This window comes from Carettochelys insculpta, chromosome 2 (genome assembly GCF_033958435.1).
Source record: "Carettochelys insculpta isolate YL-2023 chromosome 2, ASM3395843v1, whole genome shotgun sequence".
Classification (NCBI taxonomy): domain Eukaryota; kingdom Metazoa; phylum Chordata; order Testudines; family Carettochelyidae; genus Carettochelys; species Carettochelys insculpta.
Window position 1 is genome coordinate 247,291,378 of NC_134138.1, and position 19,049 is coordinate 247,310,426.

Sequence of the window (19,049 nt, forward strand, 5' to 3'; positions counted from 1 at the left end):
AAGAGCTGCAGAAGGGCCTTGGTTTGGCGAAGGGATGTGAATAGTACATAAAGAGAGGAATGCTCATCCAGCATTAGAGTGTTGGCTGAGGCCTCACTGCCACAGATTTCCTGGGTCACCTATGGCAAGGCATTTAACCTCTATGTACCTCAATCCCCCATCTGTTATATGGGGATTATAGCACATAACTACAAATAGGAGGCATGAGGTCAAATATTAAAAGACTGTGAGGCACTCAGACCCCATGTAAAGGGGACCATATATGTACCTGAGTGAGAAAGACACAGCTAAACTGATTAACCAGCCTGGCACCTCAAACAGAAGAGAAGACGCAGTAATCAAGATCACAAATACTGCAGCCCACAAGTGCTAATTTATACACAGGAGTGGTCCCACAGTATGCATGAGAGGATTCCACTGGCTAAGAGCCAGGGACTGGTGTTGTCTCTAACTCTGTCATGGACAAATCTATTCTTGCTCTTATATATACACTTTTCTTTGTATAAATTAGTCACTCCAAAATAGCAGTCCTTTGCACATCTACAGCACTTACCATCTAAGGCAATCAAAGAGTTTTTGACATATTAACAAAAATTAAACCTCAGAGCAACCCACTGGACAAGTATCCTCATTTTACAGAGGAGGAAACCAAAAAGCAGACTTTGGTTAAGATAATCTAAATGTCCCCTGGTTTTTAATATCAGTCATATGCACATGAACATTTTGCCGCCCACAAAGATGCATTTGTTTATTAGACAGCCTGTCCCCAGCAGGATTCAGAAGAGGAGCAACAAGATCAAAGTTAAAGTGAATCTATGAGTTTTCAGGGGGATATAAAGTCTGCTCCTCATAAAGCAAAACTATTATAAATAACGACAATATTTCTTTCTTACAAAGTTTGTGTTTCTTTCCAGATTTCCATGAAACCCTTTTGGATATATTAAATTATTACTTACTAAGAGTCATCTCCACAGTCAACACTTCAGTTAATCCTCCACTATTGTGGACAGTAGTAAATGCAGTCTGTATATTATTTTACCTCATCACATGTTTACATGTACACAACCTGCGGCTCCAAACTGGGGACAGCCTGCTGCATTGACGTTAGGGTTGGGATTGAGTAAAACCTAGCAGATTCTGGTTAAGATTAAGACTGATGCAGGTAAGTGGACACAATATTGAACTGGGATGAGCCACTGAACCCAAAGTAGGGTCCAGGCTTAATCTCTCTTTTTGGTCTCATGTTAGATTAAGATGGGTGGTAGTTTTTCAATCTAGACTAGGGATTTATATATTACCAGTTTGTGGAGCAGGAATGGGATTGAAGATACTAAATATATCATATAGCCTTTTGGATTTCTAAGTCCACAGCTGTTGTTGTAAAAGTGGAATTTCCTGTATTTTGACTTTGCCTTTGGAATATACCAGACTCTTGAATGCTTGGTTGCCATGGAAACAAATAGTGAAAGGCATAGAAGAGAGCAACCAACTCTATAGCAACAACTATTTTACATATTCCATCCTCCTCTTAAGAAAGGCAGGTTTTGTGTAAATGATAGCCACCCTTTTTCATCACTTCAACATTCATTTAATACCTGCCAATACGTAGGTCTCTTTGATGTGTTATATATCCAAAGTTCCATACAAACGTTAATCTAACTAAACTAAAATGAAATTTAACTGTATTACGCAGATTTCTACAGAAGCCACAGCTACATCCAAAACTAGCAGAAATCTTGTCAATATTATGTATGTAATAGTTCGTCAAATTACTATTTTGACTATTGTTAATCTTATGGGTCTATTTTAATTTGTCTTTAAAATTTTTTAAAAAAACACAAAAAATGAAGAAAACAACAAGAAGTCCTCTGGCACATTGTAGACTAACAGATATTTTGGAGCATAAGCTTTCGTGGACAAAGACCTGCTTCATCAGATGCATGAATGTGGGAGTTTCAGAGGACGATTTAAAGAGGGAGTCTCAGTCAAGGGGAGGGCCAGAGCTGACAAGGTCTATTCAGTCAGGGCGGATGCGACCCATTGTCAGCAGTTAATGTGGAGTTGTGAACATCAAGAGAGGAGAAATCAAGTCAGTTCAGTCGGGGGATGTGCCCCATTGTCAGTTGCTAATGTGGAGGTGTGAACATCAAGAGAGGAGAAACTGCTTTTGTAATGGGCCAACCACTCCCAGTCTCTGTTGATTGTTAGCCAGTGCAGTCAGTGCAATTCAAGAGAAGACAACAAAACTATTTCAATTTATGCTAGCTGAGCACTGTCTATTTTGTTGGCTTCCAACTCTGAGACAGAAAGCAAGAAATATTAAATTTCCCCAATAATAGCATATGCATTACAGAATCCAAATACTCCTCTGTGTGTGTGCGTCAGAGCGCGAAAGAGCGCAGATAAGAGCATGAGGTAAATGCCTAAATTAATGTACAGTAATCCATTCTGCACGCATAATTACCTGTCTGCAACTATGTGCTTAACTTCCAAGAAAGCTCACAGGAAGCACTCACATTTTTTAAGGATTGGGATGATTTTTTGCATACACAAATTAGTTATTTTTGAAAATTTGGACCTCAGTCCAGTAAATATTTACATAGATGAGTAACTTCAAGCACATGAGTATTCCCACTACACTGACATGGGACTACTTATATGGCAAGGTTACTCACATGATGCAGTAGCTGAAGTTCTTCGAAACGTGTCCCTATATGTGCTCCACTTCAAGCGTAACCTTATAAATTTCCAGAATAGGGATGTACTTGAGTAATGCCATGGAAGCAGACAGAGATCTTGTGAAATGGGTCAACACCTTAGAAAGAAGCTACATATCTAAAGATTTCTAGCACAATAAGATACACTCAAAAATCCACCTGAAGCGTCCTGGATGGCAATTACTGAATCTTTGCGTCTATCCACAACAGCCACAGTCCGGGTGACTCAGTTCTTTCTAAATAAAAGGCCACCGAACTTCCAATGGCCTACATATATAGAGTGACCTCTTCTTTCATTAGGCTTGGTGGAAAAATAAAAGAAGGTGCATAATGTGGTTAATGTGAAATTCAGATGATATCTTGGTTATGGATATAACAAAAGCTTGCCCATGAAAAATATTGTAAATGGAGAGTCTGGTCATAAGAGCCCCTCTTTCTCCAATGTTGTGAGAAGAGATGATAGACTTTTTGGTGGCTGTTTCCAAGACAAATTAATCAGGAAAGAGACAGCCCAAGGGCAGGAGGGAGGCAGAAGGCATGTAAGTACTAAATTCAAATCTGAGATAGCAGTGAGTGCCTTCACTTGGAGAAAAAAGTTTTCCAAGTCCCCTTAGAAATCTTACAGTTGCAGGATGGGTGAAGATGATAAATCCATCAACTGTTGAATGGAAGGCTGTTACAGCCTTCAAGTAGACTGCCAGAGCTGAATGATAATCCTATCATTTGTAGCTATAAACAGGTGATCAAGAAGTAAGAATGAACAGCTGGAACACTTCTTTGGAAGAACCTTTCCCATTTGTAGCCATAAGCATATCTTGTGGTATCTTTTCTGCTGTCCAATAATAATAATAATAAGTTCTTGCGCCTCTTCAGAACAAGTCAACCTTAGTATCATGAGCCATTGAGGACCCAAGCTGTGAGATGAATAACCTTCAGTTTGGGATAAAGAGTGCAGTCAGAATCCTGGAAAAGATGAGAAATGGATAGCAGGCTGAACAACTGACAGATGGCTAGGTGAATCAGGAAAGGATACTGTTTCTATGTAGATCACACTGGGACTAGTATGGTTTTGTTGTGCTTGATCTTGCTGATCACCTATAGAATCAGGGTGTTGGGGAAAACAGATAAGGAAAGCCTTTTGTTCATGAAATGAGGAAGGCTTTTCCAAAAGAGGAAAGACTCAGTTCCCTCCACTGCCACCTTGAGCAAAAGTGTTCGCATTTCTGGTTGATCACAGTTGCAAAGAGGTCTATTTTTGAATTCCCCAACTCCAAAATATTTAATCAAGAACCTGAGAATTCAATTCCCATTTGTAGTGCCGGGAGAAGTACTTGCTGAGGCCATCCACTAACTGGTTCCATATTCCCAGAAGATAAGTTGCTGAAATAAGCATACAAATTGGCTTTACCGCTTCAGCACACTGAGGAGGGGACTGAACCCCTCCATGTCAGTTGACAAAGAATACACAAGCTGTGCTGTCCATGAGACTCTTTGTGGATTTGTTCCTGATTAACGGCAGGAAGTGGATATAGGCATTCCTGACAGCCCTCTGTTGGAGGAGGTTGATGTGTAGTCATATCTCTTGGGAAGACCCCCTGCCCTAGACTGCGAGTATCTCCAAGTACATTCTCCAGCCCCATCATCACAGCGGCAGACTATGCCTAGATTAGAGCAATTTGTCAGAAGTTTTTGTCCAAAGATATTTTGAACAGAACTTCTGTCGACAGAGCAGGTCCAGACCTTAGAGAGGATCAAAAGAGCGATCCACTCTGTTGACAGAGTCTGGCTGGACTGCCCAGCCTCTATACAGGCAAAATGGCTACCCGGAAGTTCAACAAACAGGGTTGTGCGATGTCCCAGAGGCCTTTTCTGTTGACAGAAGCGCCCCCCCCCCCAATGTAGAGACTGGTGTTTTGTCAACAGAGAGGAATTCTTCCTCATGGCAAGTGGGGTACGGCTGTCAACAAAAGTACTGCGTTCTGTCGACTTACTATCAACGGATGCCCTTAGGAATCTGGATGCAACCTGGATTTTGTCAACAAAACCCTCTAATCTAGACATAACCATAGAGAAAGGAGGCTGAATAAATGGAATCCTCATGCAGACATTGTTTGTATTCCTCCACCAACTGAGAGACTCTCATACCTGAAGAGGGACCAACACTAACTTATCCAAGAAGTGTTTGTCTGGTGTATAAAACACCCCTGAGCCAGAGTCTGGCACGTGGTATTGCAAAAGTGCAGGATGCCATGCATTTAAGCAATTGACATTAACTTATTTTTTTGTACCTGTCGGCTGATTTGAATCTTTAAGACAAGAATCATTAATTTCAAGAATCCATTGAGGGGAAGACAAGTGTACAGTGAGGCTTGTGAGAACTCTTTTCTTTGTACTGGGTTCAACTTGGATTTCTCTAGCTCACAGATCAGATATCTCATCCTTTTTACATAAACAAAAACCTAACCCTAACACTGACCTGTGAGTAGCCAGTTGTATACGCATAGAAAAATGGTTATCCCCAGGTGTCAAAGGCTGAAAGTGCTCAAAAGATATGTGTGGGTGCTTGCATACAAGTAAGTGAAGTTGCATATGTATTTCTGTTGGTGTCTACGCTGTGCCTGAAAATTTGACAAATGCAGTTTCCTCTATGTTGCCTTAATTATTCACTTATTTATTCCATACTTACCTAGGTGAGCTCAAAGTTCAGTAAAATGTTTGTAAAATATCATGTAATAATCAATACCTGAGGAATATGGTGCTCTTTAAGGTGGTCTTGAGTAATCTCACTGAGCTGCTGAAACACCATTGTAAAATCAGCCTTTGTATCTTCCATGAGCTAATGAAATTAAATACATTTCTATCAGTGTTTTTGAAATATTAGACAACAGTTCAAATATCCACCAATAGAATGACCAGTAATAAACTCACTCTTAGAAGAAACGCAATCAAATAGTTGTCATCCTCACTCTCCCCAAGGAGACCCAATTTTGCTGTAAATAGTTCTGTAAAACTGAAAGCAGTAACAGAAATTATGAAAGCAAAGACATTGTTCTGAAACCATATTCTATCGTACATGCCTCTTTAAAATTCAGTTATGGAAGTACCTACCGGGTATGATAATGCTCAGAGTATCCCTCCAGAATCTGGGAAGCACTATGAAAGTAAGGAAAAGTCAAATCCTACAGCTCAATAGTAACAGTGAACACATATTCAAGTGTGAAACCTTCCCTAAATCCTATCTATTTATGAAAAGCTATTTTCATATTTTTTCTATTTAAAGAGTGTCTTGTTTGGCCCATAACATGTCTAGAAAATACTTTGTTTAGAAGTCAAACTTTTTTAAAAGTTAGTCCGCATTTCACCTATGTATATGGCCATTATATTACATCTCTCTAGTTCTTTTGTGTGTGAAGATATTTTTAAGGATAACTTACATCTGCTTTTGTCTGGGATCCAGTAAAGGCTTTAGAGCTTGTGACAGTTTGTTCAGATTAAAATGCCCAACATTTGCTTGGTTTCCTATTTTATATCTCCTTTCATCATCAGAAGTATTTGGGACAAACTCTAATTGAAAAAAAAATTACATTTCTACAACAGACTAATCAGAATAAATAATCAAAATTAAAATATTAAACAGAGTTATTTTCCATATTTAAATAGCAAACTGACAGAGTCCCTGCATGCACTAAATACTAACACAGAGTACTCAAAACACCACAATTTTTATTTACACTGGATAACCCACAATCTAATGTTTACCACAATAATGAATACTTTCTCAGAGCCCAAGTACAGAAACGATCACAAGCATTATTTTCCTACTTCAAGACACAGGGAAAAAATTCAGCTGTTTAAACAGATAACCTTTTTTTTCCAGTATTCATTAATGTAAATAATGCTACTATTAAACAAAACATGGTTAGATGCCTAAAGATTCCTGATTTTCGAAAAATATCTTTTATGATGTAATCTAAGTAAACAAGACCCATATATTTTAAGTAGCCACGTGGCACTAATCATCCAAAGATAAAAATATTTCAAAATAGATAATTATCTATGTGCTTCTGAAATATTTAGGGCTTTAATAACCCAGTACAAGAAAGTCCACTTTAAGGAGTAGAGAACAGGCTGATGCATACCCATCATGAAAGGCATAATATATCCAGGGATAAAGGGATAAAACCACAGAATCAAGCTCAGAAAAGATGCAGCATAAACTTCTCATCCAGTCTCTGGGGGATAGGGCTGTCACCCTGGAAGCTTCTTAAGAGAGTGCAAAAGAGCCATTAGCAGAAGCAGGGATCAGCCCCAGAACACAGAAAGAAAGAAACAAGCACTATCTCCGTGTGGGTGTCAAACATGAATTCTATTTTCATCTAGTGATTGTTATTAAATATGAGCCCAAAACACTGTGGCCCCACCTACACTTGCCCCTGCCTTCCAAAAGGGGCATGGTAACGAGAGGAGTGGAAGATGCAAATATGGCTCAGATTAAAGTATCTTGCACCTCATTAGCATATCCCCATGAGATCTCGCTTCCGGAAGATCCCCTTCTGGAAGCAAAGCTGCCGTGTACACAAGGCTCCTCTGGAAAGACACGGGGGTCCTTCAGAAGGAAATCCCCCTTCCGGAAGACCTTTCTTCTGCAAATGTTTGAGGAAGAAGGGTCATCCGGAAGGGGGATTTCCTCTGCAAGGACTCCCGTGTCCTTTCGAAGGAGCCCCATCTATAGGGCAGCTTTGTTTCTGGAAGGGGAATTTCTGGAAGTGAGATATCAGGGCGATATGCTAATGAGGTGCAAGATATTTTAATCCGCAACTCATTTGCGTCTTCCACTCTGCTCATTACCAGGCCCCTGCTGGACTTGCGGGCAGAGGACAGACGCGACCTACTGCAGATGCAACCCCACTCTCCTCCACAGCTCAACTACACAATTGTGAATTTTGGGAGCAGAGGCACACATTCAAATCTGAACCCCCAGATCTACATCCACTCCTCTGGTTTGGTTTTGGAGAAAGAACTGCAGCTAGAAAGATTCTCTTCTAAGGTTTGCCCAAGGTGTACAAGATCAGATTTCAGGAGATGCTCATCATTTGAGGCAGCAAATTTATGAAAACAGACAGTGTGAGTTCAACATCATTGAGCCAGCCACGCAGCCAGGATTTGACTTACAAATCCCAGCTTAAATGTAACACAGAGATGAATGCCATCTTCTGGATCTACATCTATTATTACAGATTGACAGAGTAAGGTAATCCACGCTTTCAATGAAAGATTTACAGTATAGTGTCATAACTGGACAAGTTTGATTCCCTGTCTCCATATTAATAGTTGTGACTGTAAAGAATTCATAAGCATGACATACGGGAATTAATATATATGGATTTTACTTTTGGAGACTTGTTGTGTTTGATTTTTAGTGGGTTTTTTTTTGGATTTTGGCAATAGCATCTGTGGATTTGATGAAAGGTTAGTATGAGTCATCATGAAAAAGCTTTTAGTAATAATATACATTTGCAATTTTTTTAGTGTACTGTTTAAAATGGAACTTGCGTAACACACAGCAAAACTGGTCTCAGACGTCAAATGCAACTAGAAGCACAAAACTTATTTTGTAACCCTTGTGACCAACATACACGCAGCACACATATGCAGGATCCATGTGCTGATGATGTTAGGAACTTTCTGAGCAAACAATTTAACACATCAAAAAGGAGTTTCACCTCAAAACAAAAGAGGTGTATTCAAATACGTGTGCTATACTCACTTGGATCATAGGACTCCATAAAACCAAATGGACCATAATCTATAGTTATGGATAACAAACTGAAGTTATCTGTATTGCACACACCTAGAATTAATCAACAAAAAAAATTACAACTATCAAAACAATATTTTTTTTCATCTAGACACTGCTGATTTATCAAAAACAGAAAATGTCCTGTATTTTACAAATGGATTTAAATCACAGTAGCTGAAGTGGGTCCCAACAGATGATAATCTGGATTTCACACTCAGTTCCGTGTTCCCAACCTTGCAGACATTTTATACATCAAAATTTATACTCTTCATTCATGACCTGGATGATGGGATGAACCTTAGCAAGTTGACTGATGACAGTAAGCTGGGGGCTAGGGGAGAGGTAGATACGCTGGAGGACAGCAATAGAGTCAGAGTGGCCTAGACAGATTGGAGGATTGGGCCAGGAGAAAGGTTTAACAAGGATAAGTTCCGAGTCCAGGACTTAGGACAGAAGAATCCCATGCACTGCTACAGGTTGGTCAAGTGGCAAAGTGCCAATTCTGCAGAAAAAGACCTGTGGATTACAATAGACAAGAAGAAGCTGGCTGTGAGTTAACAATGTGCACTTGTTGGCAAGAAGGCTAACAGCATATTAGTCTGCATTAGTAGGAGCACTGCCAGCAGATCAAGGGAAGTGATTATTTCCCTCTGTTTGGCACTGGTGAGGCTGCATTTGGTGTACTGTGTCTGGTTTTGGGTCCCCCATTACAGAAAGAATGTGGACAAACTGGAGCAAATCCAGTGGAGAACAATGAAAATTATTAGGGGGTTGGACCACATGACTTATGAAGAGAAGCTGAAGGAACTGGCCTTATTTAGTCTGCAGAAGAGAAGACGGGGGCGGGGGAGAGGGCAGGATTTGATAGCTGCCTTCAACTACCTGAACAGGGTCCCAAGGAGGATGAATTTAGGCTATTCTCTGTGGTGGTAGATGACAGAAACAGCAATGGTCTCAAGCTCTAGGTTGGATATTAGGAAAAACTGTTTCACTAGGGTTAGGGTGGTGATGCATAGGAATGGGTTACCTAAGGAAGTGGTAGACTCTCCACCTTTAGAGGTATTAAATGCCCGGCCTGACAAAGCCCTGGGTGGGATAAGTTAGTTGGGGTCAGTCCTGCTTCAAGCAAGGGGTTGGACTAGATGTTCTCCTGAGGTCTCTTCCAACTCTAATCTTCTATGATTCTATGAATATTGTAAACATCTAATGATACCTAATCAGGTTTCTATGCCTAGATGTCATTGAACCTTTTTATTTCAGTGGCAACACTGTGAAACCAGGACTAGCTCTTATGTACTTGATTAATTATATTTCTCTCCTTGTGAGCTGAGTGTGTGTTATACTAGCAGTATACAGTGATTTTCCACGTAAGTAAGTATTCCCATGATGCTGTACCAATAATTCATCTATTCGTGAATCTAGATGCTGATATGGCCCCACCACTGCACTACCTGACTATATAAAATAGGATCTAATGAAGGCATCCCAAAGGAGGGAGGGATAGCTCTGTGGTTTGAGCATTGGCCTGCTAAACACAGGGTTGTGAGCTCAATCCTTGAGGAGGCCATTTAGGGGTCAGGGCAAATAGATGTTAGGGATGGTGCATGGTCCTGCCAAGAGGGCTGGGGACTGGACTAGATGACCTCCCAATGTCCCATCCAGTTCTAGGAGATGTGTATCTCCAATTATGTCTAACTCATGTCAATAAAACTTTTATATGAAACTAACATGTGGTTTCCACATACATCACAAAACACTATTACATGCACTAATGCTATCTCAGTGCAACTGTCTTTCAAAAAATCCAGCATGTTGCATCATCTAAAAATATTCACTTTAAAAAAGTCATACTAACTTAACTAAGTATAATACAACTGTGGTCGTTGCCACTAACCATAAATCCTTCTTAAAGAATTTTTTTCTATATTGATTACATTACTCTTCAGAAGTCTGTGCTGGACTTTTGCTTCTTCCTGATCTTTCTCTCTCCTTCAATAATTTAAAACATATCTTGACTCTGTCAGAGAAAACTTGCAGAAGTGCTAAAACAATAAACAGGATATTGTTGTTTGCAAAAATGCCAAAATGTTTGAAATAAAGAAGGAGAATTAAAAATAAAAGCAATTACTGAGTATATTTAAGGACCTTCATTTTTGTTTTTTCACTAATCTCTAGAGAAAAATCCTCAGGTTTGAAAAAACTATTTTTTGTTTTTTTATCAATTGTTACCTGAATTTTGAACCTTAGGTACATGAAAATACACCTTACCTTTAGGGTATCCAAATGTAAATGCAGGGCTGCCTGTTCCAGTAAGGCAAGTCAAGTAAAGTAGCACACTTATGGAGGCATGCGTTTACATGCATATATGTGCATACTATCATAACAAAAAAGCAGGCATGTAGCACTTTAAAGACTAACAAAATAATTGATTAGGTGATGAGCTTTCGTGGGACAGATCCACTTCCTCAGATCATAGCCATACCAGAACAGACTCAACATATAAAGCACAGACATCCAAAAATTGTTATCAAGGTTGACAAATCAGAAGAGCAGACGGGCAGCGGGGTGTGTGTGTGTGTGTGTGTGTGTGTGTGTGTGGGGTGGGGAAGTGCATATAGTTTCATATATGCGTACTGTTAATGTACAATATATGAAATAAATGACAGCATTAAACTGTTTTAACTTTCAGTACTCGTAGTTTTCTGTTACTTTTTTTTGGTCTTTTTGCCCTTCTGTCCTCGCACCACACATGTAACCCTGATAATTATGCTAAAAACTTTGAAGTCTATTTCCTTTGAATATACCAGTGTTTATTTAAAAAGCAAAAGATAAAACGGTGCAAAAACTACCAAAACCAAAAGGCTATGAGCTTATTATGGGTAAAGAGATTTTTGACATTAATATTTTATAATTGCCAAACAATACTTTAACTTAGCCATCACTGCTTACCATGAGCAAAGCCCACAGACATCCACAATGCAATCAGATTTGCTGTCTCCAGTACCACTCTAGAAAAAAAGTCCTGAAATCGAGTAAATTTTTTACTTCAAACCCTTTCAATAAAAGACCCCTATAAATAATCAATATGTTATCAAATACATAGTTTATTTAAAAGTAACAGGGGTAAACTATATTCTGTTTTCTTTTTGAAGTCTGGGCATGTACTTTTTATTCCTGTCGTGGCACACTCAATGAATTAACTGCCTGCTGATCTTATCCAAGAATACCCAGAAATGTGTGGCAATACACACACTCAGCTACAATAATGATGCTAAAAAAAAGTGTCATAGTAATGATCTATATATGCTGGATTTATTATGGGTAGAGCATGATCCTGTCCTCAATCACTAGTCTACGGACAGGGCATAAAGGGAACCAACTTTCATGGAGAATGGGCTTGACATAAAAACGTTTGTGTGAAGTTAAAGGGCAGGAAAAGACAATTTTCATACTTCAGGTGGAAGGGAGAACTGTGAGAATATTGAAAAATATTTGCAAACATCTGTTTGAATAAAAATGGCAAGCTTACTGCAGTTACATCTGCAAAATTTTTAATTATTTTTATGATCACTAATACAAATGATGTTTTTTTGTTCACAATATTCATGCAAAGTGGGAGTCTCTCTTATACTTACCAAATACCTATTTGAATCATTCATGTTTACTGATGGAAAATGTTCTTGTATGACAAAGTCTAGTAGTGTCCTGAAAAATTCAAGAGTTTTTAAGCCAAACCAGTATTTTCTGGACTGATGTGCCAAACAGATGACTGATTATTCTTATTCTCACATTAAGGGGTTGGTCAAAGTCTAATGAATTCAATAATGAAATATCCATTAATTGCAATGGGCAAGACCCAAATAGAGAATCTGTTAACAATAAAACTTAATGTGTTGGCTTCTAATTCTGTTCTTTGTATAAAATATTATGTTAAAACAACTCCAGTATTAAATTATCTGATTAGAGCACAACATTTATTTACATGGCTGTATAACATAATTTTCTGACAAAATGGTTTCGTTACAAGAAAAAAAAGTCACTCCCAGGAAAAGTTCTAACTCAGGTTTCTCCATGCAGAACGTTTTTATGGCTGAATCCTAAACCTTTATAAAACAGTTATTTACCACAGTATAAGTGTGGTTCTTCAAGCACTAACAACATGTCCTGACAGCAAATTTATCTTGGAATTTTGTCAAAAACTGTTGACTATATGGCAAAGCTTCAACTATACCTGAGCTGCTTTCACAAATCAAAAATCTGCATTAAGATTTTAGAATAAAGGGGAAAGAAGGCAGATGGCATGGGTCCAGTTAGGAAATCATCTTTAACAGCCAACTGAGCAATCAATAGCTTAAGGGCCAACATATTTTAATGGTAAGACAACTGTGTTGTTAAAAAGCCTATAATAGTTCTGCAATAGTTTGTTACCCACATGCATTATTCCCTTTTTCATCTTGCACGCACCTTGAAAATACACATTGCAGGACATACTTGTTATTGTTACATTTCATATTTATATTACAGTAGCACACACAGACTCCTATGAAGCTCATCCCTACTGGGATAGTGTTTTACAAACCAACATCAGCCCTACAAAAATGTATCCAATTGCTTATTTGGTGGAACTACTCCAGTAAATTTAAGCCAATGTGTACATTTTTGCAAGATCAAGGCCAGTCCTTACCACAAATATCCTGAATTTGTTAAACAGTACTTCTTTCTTTAATGATAAATAGCAAAATCAGGTGAATCAGTCCAATAAGTGATTCTCCTAAATTACTAATGTACATACATGTTTGAATAGATTTAATTGGTACTAGAATTAATGTAGTTAAAATGAAGATTTCATTCTAACCTTAGCAAATCCAGCTCCCCAGAATGAGCCAAAATTTCCAAGGAACCTATACGAAACCACGATTTGGCAACACGGAGGACTATTGCACCTTAAACATAAACCATATAAATTTAAGACATGCTTAAAGTATAAACAAATAAAAATCAAACAGTGAGTGTACATCTTTAAATTCCCGTACAAATATTTTAATAATAAATGTTTAATGTGCTTGAAAATTACTGCCACATATAAAACCATTTAAAAAGAAACAGGACCTTATATGGAAAACTGTAAATTTAATTCCAAGAAGAAAAAGCAGCAAATGAAGAAGAATGAATGAAGAAGAAATCAAAGAAGACAAAAGAAATAAAACAGAGGTAGAGAAGGGACTAAATTTCTGAAGGGACTAGAGGTTTTGGGTCTCTAGTCACTTGTGAAAATTTAGGACTAGAAAACACAAATTAAAGGATCAAGAAAACTCATCCTGTCAGAAATAGCATCACTGATCATACAAGGTTAATTTAAACAGACAAATGTGTCAGGATTGTTACAGAGGGCCCTAATCTTAAAGCAGAGAAATAAGACATACATACTAAAAGAATAAAAGGTGGGGAGAGTCTTTGGGAATTGCTATGTTCCAGATTTTTGCATTAATATATTGCAAGTCGCATATTTGCTCTTTGAAACCTTTTCCACGAGAAGATATTGAGACAACACTCTTACTTCTCCTTTCAATTGTGCCTTGCCCCCACAATCTTTCCTCCAACACATCTAGTCTAATTTTCCATAAAACTGTAAGCAATTTCAGCTTCTCGCTTTAAAATTTCTTTGGCCCTCTCTCTAATTTAGAGGGCAAGTATTTTGTAGCAATAATTAAGATTAGGGTTACCACATTTCAGGTTCCCAAAAAGAGGACACTGTTGGAGGGAAAATCCATCAAAATTCCCCATTCATCTCTTCTGTTTGCTGTTGCAAAAACACACACACCCTCAGGTGTGCCACAACTTCAGGAGGCCTGAGTACAGACATTTTAAAGTAAGAAACATTTGGGGACAGATTTCCTCAGAAAGAGTATAGTACAGGTTGAACCTCTCTAATCTAGAACTCTCTCATCTGGCAAAATCCATAATCTGGCATTATTTTAGTTAGCAGGACAACCACTTATGAGTGTGGCCAAGGTTCCCATGGTCCCATAAAGTTCATTTTTGGACATCAGTCCTGGCTCACAGTGCTCAGTACTGTTATTTATCTGTAATTTACTCCTAAATTTCTTCTAAGAGCAAGTAAGCAGTGAAAGAGTTAGTAATGTGCTACAAAATATTGACTTCCCATTGTCCAACAAATTCTCTCATCCAGAACCAGTCAGGTCCCGAGGATGCCAGATGAGAGAGGTTCAACCTGTATCTAATCAAGAACTCTCCAGAAATAAGATGATACAGTGCATATTTTTATTCTAAAAATAAAGTGCACTTTCCCAGTATACAGTATGAAAAAAGCTATTGGAGAATACCTTAAATGCATGGATTACCTCTTTCTTTTTTAACATTTCCATTGTAAAACTGGTCTCTCCACACATCATCGTCACTTACAACTAAGCTGTAAGAAAAAGCCATGACAGTTGTCTCAGCAAAAATATTTTATGCTCAAATCCAGGTCACATTTTATGATCATATTTTAAAGACGAAAGAAAAGATAAATAATTGGTGTGCTGGTATGAGTAAGTCTTTAGAAATGATACAAGCTGGTGACAAGATGAGGCTACAGCTTATTCGCAGACTGTATTTGTTTCACTTTTGCCTTGCCTCCATCTCCACAACTCATCCTCTCGATACTTCTTTCATCTGTGCCATCCTGTCATAAATATGAACTCTGGGGCAAGGACTATCGCACTACCATGTGTGGAACTCTGATAATTGACTGACTGATACCAAAACAAAAACAGCAGTCATGTAGCACTTTAAACAAAATGATTTATTAGGTGATGAGCTTTCGGAGGAGGGTCCACAGAGCAAGTGCGTCCTCCTGCTCGTCACCCACTAAATCATTTTGTTAGTCTTTAAAGTGCTATACATGACTGCTGTTTTGTTTTGTTAGAATGCAGACTAACATGGCTACTGCTCTGTGACTGATCAATACCATTGTAAGATAAATAACAATAGTTTCAGACTTCCCACTGGTCAAAACAAAATTTAAAAAACACTAACATCACAATGTAGGTTTCTACCTTCATGTGAACCAGAGCTACCATATTAGTGGTCTCATCGAAAGACTTAGTTTATTTGCAGTTATCTACTCATAGGAATAAGGGGATTTCGAAGTAGCCGGGGTCCTTTCAAAAAGGAGCCCCATCTGGATGAGCTGCGCGGCGACGAGCCGCATCAATTTCGAAGTGCTGCGGCCGCCCGCATGCTAATGAGGCGCTGAATATGTATTTCAGTGTTTCATTAGTAAACTTCGAAATGGCCATTTGCATGGCCATTTTGAAGTTTTGGGCTAGCGTAGACACAGCCTGTCTGTATTAGCCTTTTTTCAGAAAAAAAAATTTCCCCATTATTGCTAAAACTAGTACAGCTCCGCTATTGGTACCAACAGTGACAGCACTAGCAAAAATGGCAGTTGCCATGGTTTTAACCACTGCATAGGACAGAATTGTAGCGTTATCTACTGAGACTTCAAACTTGTCCTGAACAGATAAAATGCCAGTAGCTGTCTGGAACCTTGTTAAGGAATAATATCCCTCTGAAGTAAGCGTTTAAAACAACAGTAAAGGAAGGGCATAACCTTTCACACTAATGCCCACACAAATTTGTGGGTTTGCATCAATTACTGACACTTTAGGACTTTTAGTTGAAATGAGTGAACAGACCTTTTCACATGTCATTTACAAACGTTGCACTCCCACAGAGCAAATGTGTTAAAACTAATGCTAGAGAGGTTTGCTGGCATACTGAAACCATAGAAACAACAAGAGCTTGCATTGTGACAGCTAAGTGTGATGCATTTGCTGAAGAATGTTTACTTTGTAGGGACTCTGAAACACATGAGCCCCAGACATGACCAAATCATATGAAACATGAAATAAATGCCACAATTTGGACCAGAGGCATTTTGAAAGTTTTTGATTTGCAAAATTTTAAGAAAGAAAAATAAACATACTTATTAAAAGTTTCCATCTCTTCAGCAGATTTGATTTTTAAAGTTTTTTTTTTTTTTAAATTCTGGAGTACACTAATAAGAAGTACACTTGCATTTTGCTTGTATCTCTGATTTTGTTCAGTGAATTATTTCCAACATATGTTTAAAAAAGTTTTGTAATAAGAAAAGCATCTGATCACCTCAAAGAGGCACCGCTGATCTAAAATGCATACTTTTAGTTTACAATAGTTTTCCCATCAATGTTAAAAGGTTACTGAAACTGAAAGATACAGAAGATAAAACAGCTCACTTAATTTTTGCCATTTGTTTACTCTTTGTATATAATAATACTGCAAGATTGTAATTTTCACTTTTTTTTCTTTCTTAAACACAGTCATTTAAGCCCTGAGCCTGCAAAGATTTACACAGGTGCTTATATCAGTCATTGGAACTACACTCATTCCTGACTTTACAAGCATAATTGGTTCCCAACTTTCTGCTTGTAGGCAGAAACTCGTAAGAGGGATACTAAATTACCATTAAATTACATGTAAAATTCTCTGATTAGTTCCTAGGGCTCCCAACTTGGGGAAGGAGTGGCAGCAGGAGGCGCAGCTTCTGAAAGGTAAGGAAACCTTGGGTTGGGGAGGGTTAAAGGAGTAGTTTAGGGCTGTGAGCAGGAGGGAGGGTTAAAATCTAGTGGTGGGTTTGGGGGGCGGGGTTCAGGCTGATGCGGTTTGGGGCAGGGGGGTTGGGCTGCAGGGCCACAGGGGTCTGGCGGCAGGGGGAGTCTGGCTGTGGGCCGGTAAGGGGGCCTAGCTGCTGCAGTTTGGGGCTACGGGGGGGCTGGCCGCAGGGCTGCAGGGGTTACAGGTGGAGGGGGGGTCTGGCCGCAGGGGTTACAGACAGCGGGGTGGGAGGGGGTCCAGCCAGGGGGGCTACAGCCAGCCATGAAGCGGTCTGGCTGCAGGGGGTGGGTACAGGAGGCTGCAGGAGGTACAAGTGGCAGCGGGGCCAGCAGGGGTGTCGGGCTCCGGGGCCACATGGGGGTGTACAGGCGGCCACAGGGCTGCGGGGGGTACAAGTGGTGGTGGGGTCTGGCCGTGGGAGGTGTACAGGTGGCCACGGTGGGGTCAGCCCACTGCGAGGCTGGCAGGGGTGTTGTGCTGCGGGGCATACAGGTGGCCGTGGGGTCTGGCCGGGGGCCAGCAGGGGGTACAGGCGGCGGGGGGGGTTAAGGCTGTGGGGGCAGTTCATTTTAGGGGTGCGGGGGGTGTCAGGCGGCAGGAGGGTCTGGCAGAGGGGTCAGCAGGGGTGTCAGGCTGCTGTGGATTGGGGCTGCGGGGCCCTGGGGAGTACAGGCAGCAGTGCGGTGTCAGCCTGCAGCAGGTTGGGGCTGTGGGGCTGGCGTTGGGGGCAGCCTGGGGGGTTGGAGCCACGGGGACAGGGTGAGGCTTGTATGAGCAGGGGAAGTTCACTTGTAGAACGAACTAGGGTCGGTAAGTGTGTCCCTCGTTTAAGCGAGTACTTGTAAATGAAGTACTCGTTTAATGGAGGAAGAGTGTCCTCATACATAATTGTACCTCTGTAAAGCATGAGCATATTACTTATAGGATCAGGGACAGAGTCAGATAGTTCACCCTGCTCCTTGCACTGGTCTTTCACACAGCAACAAGGGGGAGTAAAATACTTTCTGAAAACAAAAATTGTGATCGTAATACCAGATAAAACTGGAATGGGAAGTTAGTGGCAGCTGCAGTTTCTCAAATTAATTTTAGCATATATTTGGGAATTGAGTAGATTTCATGTTGACAGTGTCCCTTTAAGACACAACCATCTCTCAGACTCCCTTGCATCTAGCTGTTCACCTCAAAACAGAGATCATAGAATCATAGAAGAGTAGGACTGGAAGGGACCTCGAGAGGCCATCGAGTCCAGTCCCCTGCCCTCATGGCAGGACCAAGCACTTTCTAGACCATCCCTGAAAGCCATCTATCTAACCTCTTCTTAAATAGCTCCAGTGGTGGAGATTCTACCACCTCCCTTGGCAATTCGTTCCAGTGTTTGATCACCCTGACAGTTAGGAACTTTTTCCTAATGTCCAACCTGAACCTCCCCTGCTGCAATTTCAGTCCATTGCCTCTTGTTCTATCCTCAGAGGCAAGGAGGAACAGGTTCCCTCCCTCTGCCTTATGACACCCTTTTAGATACCTGAAAACTGCTATCATGTCCCACCTCAATCTTCTCTTTTCCAAACTAAACAAGCCCAATTCTTTCAGCCTTTCTTCACAGGTCATGTTCTCTGGACCTTTGATCATTCTCGTCGCTCTCCTCTGGACCCTCTCTAATTTCTCCACATCCTTCCTGAACTGTGGTGCCCAGAACTGGACACAATACTCCAGCTGAGGCCTAACCAGCACAGAGTAGAGCGGGAGAATGACTTCTCGTGTCTTGTTCACAACACACCTGTTAATGCATCCTAGAATCATGTTTGCTTTTTTTGCAACAGCATCACACTGTTGACTCATATTTAGCTTGTGGTCCACTATAACCCCTAGATCCC

At 40.0% G+C, this 19,049-nt stretch overlaps 1 protein-coding gene across 1 annotated transcript in view; it reads right to left on the reverse strand.

The window, feature by feature from the left end:
* Positions 1–19,049, reverse strand: part of LOC142008327 (protein nucleotidyltransferase YdiU-like) — a 35,365-nt gene that overhangs the window by 11,957 nt on the left and 4,359 nt on the right. Inside the window, exons 4-13 of the mRNA XM_074985509.1 lie at positions 18,127–18,179; positions 14,880–14,947; positions 13,373–13,460; positions 12,153–12,222; positions 11,467–11,539; positions 8,485–8,568; positions 6,152–6,281; positions 5,826–5,870; positions 5,646–5,727; positions 5,461–5,553 (exon numbers count right to left, since the gene is read on the reverse strand). Of these exons, the coding sequence (XP_074841610.1) occupies positions 5,461–5,553; positions 5,646–5,727; positions 5,826–5,870; positions 6,152–6,281; positions 8,485–8,568; positions 11,467–11,539; positions 12,153–12,222; positions 13,373–13,460; positions 14,880–14,947; positions 18,127–18,179 (786 nt within the window). The remainder of the gene's footprint in view (positions 1–5,460; positions 5,554–5,645; positions 5,728–5,825; positions 5,871–6,151; positions 6,282–8,484; positions 8,569–11,466; positions 11,540–12,152; positions 12,223–13,372; positions 13,461–14,879; positions 14,948–18,126; positions 18,180–19,049) is intronic.